Here is a 14,348-nt window from a genome sequence, read left to right on the forward strand (position 1 = left end):
GAACTTGATGGGCATAAGCATTGGTCCTTCGTTTTACAATAAGATTTTTATGTAGTTAAAACCAAAGCATTTTTTTTTCTACTAATAGAATATTTTTATAAATATGTATATTTATTTACAGGCTCAAGCATTGGTCCTTCTTTACAAACCTTTATTCATTTAGGTCTTAAAGTAAAATGTCTAGTTATGGGTGTTCATATGATTACCTCTTTAAATCAATGTTTGCTTAAGCTAATTAAAGATGATGATGGATACTAAATATTGCTTATTTCATTAAAATATTATAGTTATGTTACCAAATTAGGGATTGAAAGTTATCTTTGAAAATATGTAAAAAGGGTGTATAAGACACAATATTCAAAACTATATGGTATTTTTTGAAGTGCTATAGTATAAATAGAATGATCCTTAGAATCTTCTTGTGAAAAATAAATTAGGGATCTAAAAAGACTAAGAAGTCTATATAAGTGATAACAATAGACATAGAACTAAAAAAAAATGGGGAGTGGACGATGAGGGGGGCAGGGGGAGGGAGAGGGGGTGGAGGGGATATGTCTCATCACCAGATAAAACATAAGATTTCACGCTAAATTTTACATAGAAAGTCTAATATACACTATGTGAATTTTTTTTAAAATTTTTTTTTAAAATTATTAAAAATACATATAAAACCAATCTCATTACTTTTTTGTATAAATTTACTTAATATTGTATCATATGTTACTGTAAAATTATTATTAATATTTTTAAAAGAATATTATATATTTTTGAAATGTTCAACAACAACATTGTTAAGATATTCATAAATATATTATAAAATTAATAAATTGCAAATCATATATTATTGTATAATTATTATTTAAAAATTAAAAGTATAATAAAATAAAAATTAAACTAATAAACATTTAAATGTTTGAAATATAACCATATCATGTAGAAATCTAATCTAACTATATAATTTTGAAACTCCGTTGAATAATTTTTCATTCTTCTTATAATGTAGCTTTTCAAAATTTTCTTATAATGCAGCTTTTGAAATTGTACGATAGCCCAAATTGCATGGTAGGTTGTATCGGTGGTGATTTCTTGACACAATACAGTGTTGGGATCTTAGGCTAGGAAGATTAGCCATGACTTCATTTTAGAGATCACATGGCACATGGGTTGTTAATGATGAAAATTTTGAATGATCAACATCACAGATCTATTAAAAATTGGGTAAAATGTAACCAAGCAACTTAATATCTCTCTGAGTTTTCATTTTCAAACTTTATTTTTGAAAAATGTGGACAAAATCTTCAAATAAAAAAAATTATGTGGATAAAATGGCTTTCTTATCTTCAGCACGACATTTTAATTGTGAGTCCATACATTAAACTTTATTGCTTATTTATTTATTCATATAGTAAAAATGCTAGTTGCTTGTTTATTGGTCTTGTCTATATATAGGCTGAGGCTTATATTTTCACCTCAAATTCTTATTATTTGTTTTGCTTTGTTCCACAATTTAAACTAAAATTGTAATATTTGGTTCCATTTTAATTTTAATTTTTTATTAAATATATATTTTTTTCATTGGCTATTCATATTTTCCAGTGATTTTTATTATTTTCCAGTCAAAAATCTAAAAATGTATTATATAGTCAGTGCAAAATAAGCAAAAAAAAAAAAATTTAACTTTGTAGATTTCTACTATTTTTTATAATCTTTTTGAAAGTCAAGATTTCAACATCCTATAATTTAATTTTGAAAATAAATATTATAAGTAAATATGTAAACAATCTTGTTTATTTAGTGTGCTCATTGAAGATGGTATTGTGGTTTGTGTTGAGGTAGTGGATGGTAATGCTATCAATGTTTAGAATTAGAGTTTGAAATATGATAGTATAATGTATGTCATTTGTGTAAAGATAATTGTTATAAAAATGTGGTAACATTATATTTTACTTAATATCAAGAAAAACAAATATTCTGTTACATTCAAATAGATTACATGTCATATGCTTATTATTCAATTGTGTGTGTGTGTGTGTGTGTGTGTGTGTGTGTGTGTGTGTGTGTTTAAAAATAGACAAATTGAATAAAATTGTGATCATAGATGATATTGAACAATTTTCTCTTTTCATTATCAAACATTGCTCTATGTTATAAATTAATGCTAAGGTGTCAACATAGTCAAGTATATATTTGATTTTTTTTAATGAGAATTCATCATTGCTTCATCAACATTAGTAATTGTGCTTTAGCTAATTACACATCATTAGAAAACCTCTCATAAAACTCTTCAAGACAGAAGTTTTACGTGATGGATTAACTTTAGTTTTCAATTTTTTATCAATGCCAAACCTATTTGTCAATATTTTATTGGAATACTAGATCTTTGATCTTAGAGAAAACAATAGGCTACAAAAATGGAGTACTGAATAACTATGTCAGATTGATCCTATACTATTAACCATGCCTTACATTTCAAGAACTAACTACTCTTTCCTTTAATAATATTAAAGTGGCCTAGAAAATACATCAATATCCATGAGCATACGAATTCAAAGGAAATGATAAGTCTATTGAAATCCATCATCAAGGTGCTCTTTAATAGTAGGAAAATAAATGTAATATTAGATAGAAAGGATGTATTCAGAATAGAATCAAGTAATGTGTGAATTAAAATATAGAATAATAATATAATACAAGTTTCTAAAATACAATCAAGTAATGTGTGAATTTCAAGATAGAATAATAATAATATAATACAAGTTTAGTGGATGAATGTTTGTAGAATAATACACTACATGTTTAATGGATGAATAATTATTAATACAAAATTAAAAGATGATTAAGGAGGTTGAATAATATTTTTATAGAAAGATATACCATTATGAAACATATTTTTCAAGAACAATAAAACAAAAGTATATAATATAATAGACTTAGGATGGCTAAACATGAGATGAAAGTCTAAAATTCTAAGGGATAAAGACTAAACAAATTTAGAAAAAATGTAGTATAACTATGGTAACCAAACAAACAATAGAAATGTTAAGTTCATATAGAAAAAAGTGAGAATCTATTTAATCTTATGAGAAGAAAGATAATTGTTTTATCTCTTGTATCTTGAAGCTCTACCACTACACTAGTCTTGATAATTGAATGTGTCACCCTATACATCAACATAAATATAAACTAAATAACTAGTTATATGTGAAAAAATACCGATAATTTTTAATTATAAGATAGACATTGTTTCATTGCTAAAAATAATAGTGAAGGAAGACTTAATCTAAGCAGAGCTAGGTGGTTAATTATGATGAATTGATTCCAATTAAGATAGGTAATTGACACCAAAAAAAATTCTAGGTTAAACTTGACTAGATTACTTGAGCATATTTGTTACCTTTCATATTAATTCCTACATAATAGTATAAAATTATGTCATGTTGCTGTAAATTGATTAATAAGACTCTAGAATACCTCATCTTTGGTATTTAAAGTTAAGTATTGATCATTTGAAACAAACATATATTTATTTCATTTGTGAAATCTTCAAAATATAATTTTTTAGTAATTAAATCTATCTCAGTTTTGTCTAAAATAATTGAAATGATGTTTTTCTCTACTAGAATTAAATGGAAAATCAGTTCTATTTATTATTTAGAATAATTTGAGTTGTTTATATGCAAAAGTAGGATTAATTTATATGTTATTTTTCTTCCTATTGTGACATAGAAAATAGCAACTAAATTATTGGATTTCCCTATAACATTTTTTTGTTTACAAGTTTAATCTTTTAATAAAGCATAAATTGATTAGATAGAATCCTTCTCTTCAGAATGTACAATGATGTGGAAATAATTAATGTCATATATTGAATCATTTGTGGCATATGATGATTCAAATGGTATATTTTCCCTTCATATAGTTAGTAATCATGAATAAGAGGGGGAAACATTGAAAAACATATTAGGGTATGGTATATATGAAGCTTTTGGCTTGAAATTATGAGAAATGTCCTCATGATTAGTAGGGTATGATATATATGAAGCTTTTGACTAGTAATCATTAGAAATATTCTCATGATTAGGCTACTATGATATATATGAAGCTTTTGGCTTGTAATCAAGAGAAATGTTCTCATACTTAGGCTACTACATCTAATGCCTAATAAAGCTACACAAATAGCATAAGCGATATCATCTCTATTAATCCTTAGTGATTAATAAGGGGCATTATATAGTTAAAATTCAAGGGGTGTGTAATCTTCCTTGGATCACTAATATAATAATATAATTCTTTAATGAATCTATACCCTCTAGTGAAACCATGGTGAAAAAACCATAGGACTTCAAGGTATGCAATATTTAAAATCACCTTTTAATAATATTTTATGATAATTTGCTTTGATACATGGTCTAAGGGTGATGTAATCATAAGACTAGGATCTAGACAAAATTAGGTAAACAAACAAGGGGCCACCTTGAACTCTTTTTACTTTATGAGCTTTTTGACATGACTAGCAATTAGAAAGGATTCCATACCCACTACATAGTTGCACAAATATCTCTTTAAAAGATTTCTTTATTTAAAAGATGGATATCTCATTAAAAAACCATCTCTCATAGACCAATTTGATTGTAATATATAGCCAAAATAAAAATGATTTTAATAAGCAATTGTAATTGTTACATGAGGATTTATGGCTTTGATTCTATTCCAGTATTCTCCACCTTCCTTTAAAGTCTCAAACCATTCATTTATTCCTCCAGAGTCATAGAAATTAAAATGTTCTAATTTTTTCAATCGCTCTAATCCCTCAACTTTCTTAACATTCGAACAAAACCATAAATTAAATTGTTGAAGGCATTCCATTGCTCCATCCTCCAATTCAGGAAATGCCCTTAATGTAGAAAAACTATAAATTTTTAAGATGCGGAGTTGTGGAAACCCTCCTGACTTTCCAAATGCCTTTGGCAATTCTTCACATTTCTCATTCCCTTCCAACACCAACCTGACTAAATTAGGCAATATTTGCAACTCTGGACAATCACTAAATTCAAACTGACTTATCTCTAATTCCCTCATATTTGAGAACTCGCATATCCAGCTTGGTACTACAAAACCTTCTAAAGTAAAAGTTTCCAAATGTTTCATTGCTCGCATTTTCTCAGGAAAATGTGGAAGCTCCAATTCTTTCTCATTTGTAGAGGACACCTTATTTTTTATTTCAAGATGACGCATCTTCACCAACTGGTCAAGGACCCCTTCTTGCAACCTCTTCAAATCCATCTCATGCTTAACAATCAAGAATAGTTCCTGAAGCTGAGGCATATCAGCCAAATCATCTAGACTCATACATTCAGCCTCTTCTATGGAGAAGTGCAAGGAATCTGATCGCAGTGTTCTCAAAGAGGTTAGCTTTGATAGCCCTTTTGGCATGCGATCAATATCCCAGCATTCCAAATGTTGAAGACATTTAAGTTCACTTATCCACACTGGTAATTGAGTACAATAGTGAGGTCAAGCAAGAAACAGGAGGCTTTTCATATTTCTTACACACTCTGGTACCTCCCTAATCTTTGTCCCACTTAAATTCAAGAGTTTAAGAAGAATCATTTTTCCAAGAGACACGGGCAATGCAGAGATGTTTGTGGAGCTCAAATCCAGAATACGTAGTCCTCTCATAGTTGTGAACAACTTTTCTGGAATGCTTGTAATCTTCTCATTTTGAGACAGTGAAAGGGTTCGGAGATAAACAGGATGGATCTCTGAGAGGACCGAATCATCCAAACCTTTTTTGGCCAATAAAATCCGGCACCATGAGCCCGTGGCACCACTTGTATGGGAAGACACTTGTTCATGGGAAAATACACATTTATCTTCTGTTGATACTTGTATGGCCAAATCATACAATAGATCATGAATTTTACAGTACTTATTCGAATAAAACTTCCCATGTCCCTCGTGTATCTGAAGCAAACACAGCTGGGCAAGTTGATCTAACCAATCCCAACCTATTTCCCACTGGTCCTCTCCTGCTGGGATGAATCCTTCTCCTATCCACAGATTTATCAAATAGTCTGCAAATATATCTTCATCCTCTGAAAAGAAGGAAAGATATGCAAAACAGGGTTTAAGGTGTGCAGATAGAGAGTCATAACTCAATTTTAAGATCTCCATGATAGGGTCAGGGTCACCAATGGCAGCAACTACTCTTTCAAGCTGACGGCGCTTCAACTCCCATTTACTCAGAACTCTGCAGTTGGCCAGAGATGCTGCTATAGTTTTTATAGCAAGGGGTAAATTTGCACACTGCTTGACAATCTTCCTACCCTCTTCTTCCATGTGCAGTGTCGCTCTGTTTTGCACACGATCTGGAAATGCATAAATACAAAACAGTCTCCAACTGTCTTCGTCAGACAAATTTGTCATCTCATAAATTCGAGCACCAGAATTTAGGGCAACCTGCCTATTTCTTGTGGTAACCACAACTTTACAATCGTTGTCATCTGGCAGACCAAGTTTATCAATCAGAGAATCTTCGGTGGAGAGCGTCCAAAGATCATCCAGCACAATAAGACATCTTTTCCCTTGAAGGCGGTCACAAATCAATTCAGCGGCTCTCTCTTCGCTCACAATTTCACTATTTATTCCTATGTGGGAGCCTATATCCCGCTGCAAATTTTTGAGAGAATAAGATTTCGAAATAGAGAGCCAAATAGAATGAGCATACTTGGATTTCACGGCTTTGTAGACATTTTGGAGGAGAAATGTCTTCCCTGAGCCGCCCATACCAACGACGGCTATGACTTGAACTTTTGGGTCTTCCAACAAGCCTGCCATGTCTTCAACTTTGGTTTCTATACCCACTGGACGCGAGTCTCTGGGCAGAAGACTTGATTTCTTCACTATTGCTGATGTACTCGCTGCATCCTCATTAACATCTTTCTTATGTTTTCCTACCTCTTGTTGCACAACAAGAGCAATCTTTGTACATAGCATCTCGACATTACTGATAATTTTAAGGGTAGTGAGATTTCAAAATCCATATGGAGAGGGAATATTGAAACACTTGATCATAAGAGATTGGAAGGAAAAAACTTATACAAAAACAGGAAGAACTAAACCACTAAAAACTTACTCATTAGACGTGGTGAACTCATAGCCAGAGATGAGTGAAGAAGAATGGAGTGCTGCTTTCCACTGGCCAATCTTCTCCTTGTCGAATCTCCCCTTTTCTTCATGCTTGGCGAACGCAGCTGCATAAACTCCCTTTTCAAGGTAGCGAAGTTCAAAAGGCTTGACATCACAGAAAATGGGAATAAAGCGAACCTTGGTCTCCAACATGAGAAGAAGCTCATCCAGACACCAAGAAGACTCTGCATATCGCGGTGAGAAGATGGCGATCTGCACTCGAGAAGAGTAAATCGCGTCTTGTATGGCAGAGGTAATTGAATCTCCCAACTGCAATTCCATATCATCAAGAAATGTCCAACATTCTTTCTCCTCCAGGGAATCGTAGAGTGCAAAAGCGAGAGTTTCTTTGACGTCAGGGCCTCTGTGGTTGATGAATGCATCAAATACCTTTCTAGAGACAGCAGGCGTTTCCCTCTGAAAATCACTGAAAGAACGCTTGCGAGATAAGGAGGAAGACGCCATGAACTCAAGCGCGTTATAATAAAGAATGAAGAATATAGATAACTAGACTGATCTGGACTTTCACAAAGCCACTTTAACACGCTTTCTTTCAAGGTATCTCTTAAATTCACTCCATTCTTCCTGCTTTCATATATCTCATATCAGAAAAACAGCACTACCCTGATGAAACACTTAGAAGGATGATCAGTAGGCACCGTATGATGAAGGAAAAGTAAGAAACCCTAAGCACACCAAAAGCAGAAAGGAGATTCCATTTGAGACAGATGACACAAACTCCTCACCAAACTATGGGCACGATTAGAATATAATCATACCAATTTAATTTTAAGCGTTCACATGTTTTCTGTCTTTCTACCTGTGAAATTCTACATTTGACATAATTGCCTACGGTGGCTCAAATAACGAGTGGACAAGAAAATTATGACATGACTTCGTTTCAGACTTCGCATGGCAAGTGCTCTGTCGATGTTGAAAATGTTGAAATGATCAACATCACCCATGTGACAGAGATCCGTGCAAAAATGGGTAAGATGGTAAGCAATTACTTCGATTTATCTGTTAGTTTTAATTTTCAAACTGCACTTTCCACAAATCATGTGAAGAGAGGGCCCGTTTGGTTGCTGGAAGATGAGGGTCAAAATTGGGTTATCAAGGGTAAAACTAGGTTTTACCAAAAAACTTTGGTGTTTGGTTGGTTAAAATCATAACCTGGTTTTCAATTTCATCTTCCAATTTTGGTCAAAAATTGGAAGAAGTTTCTTCCAACAAAAAGGTGGAATTTGAAATTAAAACCAGGTTTTGAATTTTATGATAGTTTTTTTAATAATATTGTGGGGTCCACGGTATATTCATCTTCCGTGTCAACCAAACGGACCATTAGCTTTCCAAACCACAAAATCAAGTTTTCGAAAACCTTGTTATAAGATAACCTGGTTATGGCACAAATTTATCTTCCCCAACCAAATGGGGCCTCAGTGATATATATATATATATATATATATATATATATATATATATATATATATATATATATATATATATATATATATATATATCTATTTTGATGAATAGTCCTTTTCAATTAATAAAATTTACTAAGATTACAATTCACAAAAAAAGGGCCGGGGGATACAGGATCACTCCGCGAATGAGCTCAAATGGCTGAAGCCGGAATAAACAACATGGCCTCAGCCAGAAACTATAAACTATTCATAAAAAAAAAAACATTTTTAAGCTGCCAAGGCAGTACCAGCAGAGGGAGGAGGATCATCTTTATCAAGAAATCTCCACGAATCGGTGGGATTGTGAGGCGGACTGGGAACAGTCCAGCCGTCAGCAGCATCAGTAGGGTCTGGGGTAGTCGCAGTCTCCGCATCCTTCTTGTCTGGCCGCGGAGGAGAAATTGCCAAGGCCAGCTGAAGAAACTTGCCAGAGTGTGCCCGTCCAGGGGGAGGAAATCTGGGGGTCTCGGCCTGCTTTCCACTCGGAAGCAGGGCCTTGCCCTCTGGGCTAAATGGATTATCAGAGCTATTTTTGGAGATGAAGCTTGGAAAATTCTTGTTAGGCATTGCATCTCTTCAGGCTTTCAGTGATATTTTTGGTCCAAGATAACAAGAATTATTGCATCCCCTCCTCCCCCAACCCCAAAAATCTGTATGTTTACCTTCATCGTGACGTTTCAATTTTTAGTCCACACATTCAATTTTATTGTTGTCTTTCTTATTATGGAGTAGGCATTTCTTATTTGAAGTTTATGGTTTGATTTAAGAATTAGCTGTCAATACTTTTTCCGTTTCTTCTCACATATTGAAATAAGAGATGCAAGTATCAATATTCATTTCTAAAGTGTAATGATTTTGATGCTAAGATATGGAAGTCATATAGGGGAAGAGACTCTAGTTATTAGGGGTTCAATGATCATGATATAATAGATGTTGTAGATATCTCTAATAGTTGATCACACGTATACTAATAGTTGATCATTTTTTAGCTTTTTTGGTTGGCGATTGACTCCTTTGTGTACCACTATTGGAACATTTCATAATGACTAGTGGGCCACTTTACTAGTAGTGCTAGTGTTTTTGGGTATTTTTTGGTGAGCGACTATTGGGGGGTGAACATAATAGCTATAGGCGAGTGTTTTAAAATGATGTTTTTCAACCACTTCACACTCCACGTTCTCTAGAACAAGCTTCATAAATACCCAAACATCATAACCTTACCTTTAAGCTCTCTAGTCACCTATAGAGGTACACCAAAAAAATTGGCATAATTTGACTTACAGTTTAGGAGATCTAGGTGTGAAAAGTTAGCCTCGACAGCTATTGGGTCTCTTCCCCTAGTCATATTAAATGGGTCATTATTAGTTTTAAGTTAAAATGAATTAGTAAATTTTGAGGAAAAAATTTAGTTTGCATATTGTATGACAAATACCTAGTACAATTATGAAAATGTTGAGTACGAACATAATGACTTTGAAGAAGACTTTATAATGTAACCACAAATTGATTTGCAAAGGCAAATAATTCCAACATGACATTCATAGAAGAAATTTGCGCAGTACAATTTCTCCATTTAAAGCAATATTTTGCCATTGAAGGAAAATAATATAAACTGAATATTATAATTATATCTTGAACATAAAATTTGAATTACACAATTGAATATAGTAATTCGAGTTATGATGGAAAATTTTGCACATATTCTTGGGAATGTTGATTGTTGAGGTAGCCGAGGAGTTTACTTTGCCCAACTATCATCCTTGTCAATATTGATAGGCTTTGTGATGAATGATTTGTTGATGTGAGTGACTAGTTTTGTGTATTTGTTAATTAAACTATGAAGGTCCATAACAGTGGAATAATAGAGAAGAGAGTAGAATTTAAACAAATTTGCTACAGATGTTGAAGGGCAAGAATGACCAAGAGAATTGCTTTGAAAAGTTAGATTAAAAGATAGGTATTTGTTTTGATTTTTTTTAATTAGGAAAGAAAAATAATATATTTTTAATTTGGAATGGAAATTAATGCTTAGCTATATTGTAACCAAATAATATGAGCAACATGCTTCGCATATATTGACTTATTGTCGAGAGGATTGATCCAACTTTGTGTGGGGAAGTGTGTCACTTAAATAATAGCTACACAAAATTTTATATATATATATATATATATATATATATATATATATATGCATGAACTTAGAACTGTTCAGGACATCTAGAAACGAATGCAATGTCGAGAAAATATTTTTATCAAAAGTACTAAGCAATGCACAATCTAATCAAAATAAGATTTCAAAATATGAGGTGAAATTAATATATTAGAATTGAAGATTTGTTCAAGATTTTACAATATTGAAATTTTTGCTAGCTTGTTGGAATTAATGTGTCAAAATATAACTATCTCATAAATAGAAAATAGTGAATCCTCCTATATTTTGTAATATATTTTAAAAATAAAATGTTGAAATATATTTAGAATTCAAGTTTAAAGAGTTGTGAATCATTGACACCAAATAGAAAATGGAGAATACCATACAAGTAGAGAGCACAATGTCAAAAGGTTTTTCGGACTTTTTATCAATGTGTCAAAATAAAATTATCTCATTAAGAAAATATAGTGGATCATCCTATATTTCATGACAGGTTTTTAAAATAAAATATTAAAATATATTGGGAATTCATGTTTTAAAAGTTAAGAAGGCACCATTGACACCAAATAGAAAAGGGAATAACATACAAGTATAGAGGAAAGGTGTGGTATATATTGATTTATGATATGAGTCTATTGAATGAGAAACCATCTTGTGTACTTGAAGTGAGAACAATGGTTATAATAAATAACTTGTTTGGTTATTTTATAATTGAGATGTGAGGGCATTGTTGCTTAATCAACCCCTTGATGATAAAATCATATATAGATACCTTACATGACTATAAGACAAAATTTCATTTTCATTACTCTAAATTAACATGTGTCACTACAAATTGCTTCCAAATATAATTAGTAACTTGTTAAATTATAATTACAAACTCATTAATTAAAGCTCCATAAATTCAAAGCACAAACTCCTAGAGAAAGTCTAATCCCAAATCCTAGGATGAGCCCATAGCCAAATAGAGTGTATCTATCTCAACCTCTAAAATTTTATTATTATAAATCCAATAACTTAGAAAGTTATATTGATTAGTTCTTCCTTGTAGTTTCACCTAATGTGTCATTCTTAATTAGACTTTACATAGGAACTAAAGACTAGTGGAATGAATAAATGCCAGTTTAAGTTGTTCTACAATTGATATACAAGGGTAATTTACCATTTTAAAATAATTTTTTTAGCATAATTTTTTAAAATTATGCCCTTAAGAATACATTATAGTGTTTAAATTCATATTTCAAACGTTACTAGATTATATGTTTGGTCAAAAAGTGTCTCAATATAGTTAAAATATACATTACAATATTAAAATAAAAGTCACATACAACCAAAAAATATTAAATATTAAAAAATGTACTTGTTATTGGCTGAAATGGTTACCATGATCTCTTGACTACACTCTTTGATTGGGAAATTTGTTCACTTGTCTATCTATCTTTGGCTATACATCTATGGCTTTGACACTATCCCTTGACTCTAGTCGCAATTGTACTAATTTACTTGGATACTTAGGATAAGAGGCACTTGAGGATTTTTATTTAATTAAAAGGGGACAAGTTACTTTAGTTAAATAAAACTTAGGATAAGGTGGTCAAAGGATAGTTCAAATCAAATAAATAAAATGTGATGAATAGATAAAAAAATATGTAATAGATAAATATGCAAAAATCTATAGAAAAGCGGGCTCATGGTGTAAAGGATAATTTTTGGGTGGTTATATTTGACCCTCATTGACTAATGTGTGAGTGACCTGGGGATACATAGGTTAAAGAATGATGATGTCAAGATAGCAGCTAGAGATAGGACAAATCAGAATCCATAATGATAAGATGAGTACTCACATGTACAAGATAGATAGATAAGTTGAGATGAATTGGAGCCCATAATGATAAGATGGGACCCAATACATAAAATTATATAAGTCAAGAGTAAGTAGGCAAGTAAAGAGTAAGTAGATAAGTCAAGAAAAATCAGGACCCATAATGATAAGATGAGTACTCACAAGTCCAAAGAAGGTAGATGTAGTTAGAATTAGTGTGAAGAATTGCAAATATAGTATTCCTGCCCCTTAGAATTGAAATATAAATGATATAGGGGAGATGCATAAATGAGATATATATGATAAAATTGAGATAAGATACAGTCCATGATGATATATAAGAGATTAAGACCAAAGATTGACCACCAAGCATTGATAATATGCCTTAGTTTGACCAAGAGGGTAAATTGCGAGAATTAAGTCAAAGAAAGAAGAAAGGTGAAATGAAAGGAAGTGGAATGAATAAGAAGAGAAGTAAGGAGAGTAGAAATGGTGAAGAAATCAAGATATGATGGTTGTCTCAAAAGATCAAAAAATTATGCCTCAAAAGGTCAATCAATTGTGTTGAAGAAGGAATAATTTTAAGATACAATTTTGACCATCAAGATGAACCTAGATTTCAATTTAAATCCTAAAAAGGAATCCAAGACATCAAAATTAGGTAAGGGTGAAATTCTCATAGAAATATGAAGTGATCAAAAAGTGGGTCAAAAATAAGCCATAACGGTATATAAGGGGCCAAAGGGGTCATTTTTAAATCATTTGTCTCATTTGAATTTTAGAGTTCAAAGAAAAGAGAAAGAGCACCATGGAAAAAGTGAGGATCCTAGTCAAGAAACATCAATTTGAGCTCAATCGAGTGCACAATAGGCCCAAAAAATATGCTGCCCTGGTAAGTAACTAAAATCCAATCTTGTTGTTGAGTGGCTTTGAGCATGTTTTTCATATTTTTGGTAGTTTTAGGAAGAAAGTTGAATGATACTACTAGAATATTGTACCACAAGTATATGGCCTCTCATACAATAGTTCTATTAGTGAAATAGCATCGAATACTTATATAGTTTATCATTTTAGACATACCCATTAGTTGTGAAACATAAGATGAAGTATCATACTAGAGTCAAGTAGCATACTAACTAGTATAGTATGAAGTATCACATGATACTAGTTCAACCAAAAACTAATTGCACTTGGAAATTGAGTCAGTTAATATCATTGGTACTTAATGGATTGCTTGCATAGTTGAGCATGAATATCCTTAGTTTCATTTTGATTCACATTGATGCATACTGATACATTTGTCCATGTTTGTGATGTAGGAGTCATTTCCAAAATTTTCCATCAGAGCACCTAAGGTAGTTGGATTGAGGCTTGTTGCTCTATTAGATGTTGCACAAAGGGTCACTCTTGGAGCCATGGGGTTTGGAGAGTTTTTGCAGTTGCTCCATATCTAGGAAAACCATGGCCTATTAACTTGTTTAAGTGAGAGGTGGGATAGTGAGAATAGTATGTTTCATCTATTAACAAGAGAGGAAACCATCACCCTTAAAGATGTGTATAGGATCCTTCACATTCAATACAATAGAGATCTAGGTAAGTATCATTAATAAGTTCCATTTGTCATTATATGCCCCTTAGTCTTTTTTATATTACTTTTGATGCAACAACCTTCTATTGTAGATATTATTTGATTAGTCTCCCAAGGACGGTTGGGTCACGT

The 14,348-nt window shown here is 32.0% G+C and overlaps 1 protein-coding gene across 1 annotated transcript; it reads right to left on the reverse strand.

The window, feature by feature from the left end:
* Positions 1-4,639: 4,639 nt before the first annotated feature.
* Positions 4,640-8,004, reverse strand: LOC149528405 (disease resistance RPP13-like protein 4). Its single transcript, XM_089809770.1, has 2 exons — positions 7,136-8,004; positions 4,640-7,006 (listed from the first exon to the last, which is right to left on the reverse strand). The coding sequence occupies exons 1-2, from the start codon at positions 7,651-7,653 to the stop codon at positions 5,515-5,517; spliced, it is 2,010 nt and encodes a 669-aa protein (XP_089665896.1). The 5' UTR covers positions 7,654-8,004; the 3' UTR covers positions 4,640-5,514.
* Between the last annotated feature and the right edge of the window lie 6,344 nt (positions 8,005-14,348).

This window comes from Cupressus sempervirens, chromosome 11 (assembly GCF_028749045.1).
Source record: "Cupressus sempervirens isolate cs-2001-9-10 chromosome 11, ASM2874904v1, whole genome shotgun sequence".
Lineage (NCBI taxonomy): Eukaryota > Viridiplantae > Streptophyta > Pinopsida > Cupressales > Cupressaceae > Cupressus > Cupressus sempervirens.

Bases quoted from the DNA above. Each gene is read 5' to 3' on its own strand.
- LOC149528405 (XM_089809770.1), bottom strand. From the start codon at position 7,653: ATGGCGTCTTCCTCCTTATCTCGCAAGCGTTCTTTCAGTGATTTTCAG. The intron at 7,007-7,135 runs GTAAGTTTTTAG...TAAAATTATCAG, and splicing joins GAGTTCACCACGTCTAATGA to TAATGTCGAGATGCTATGTA.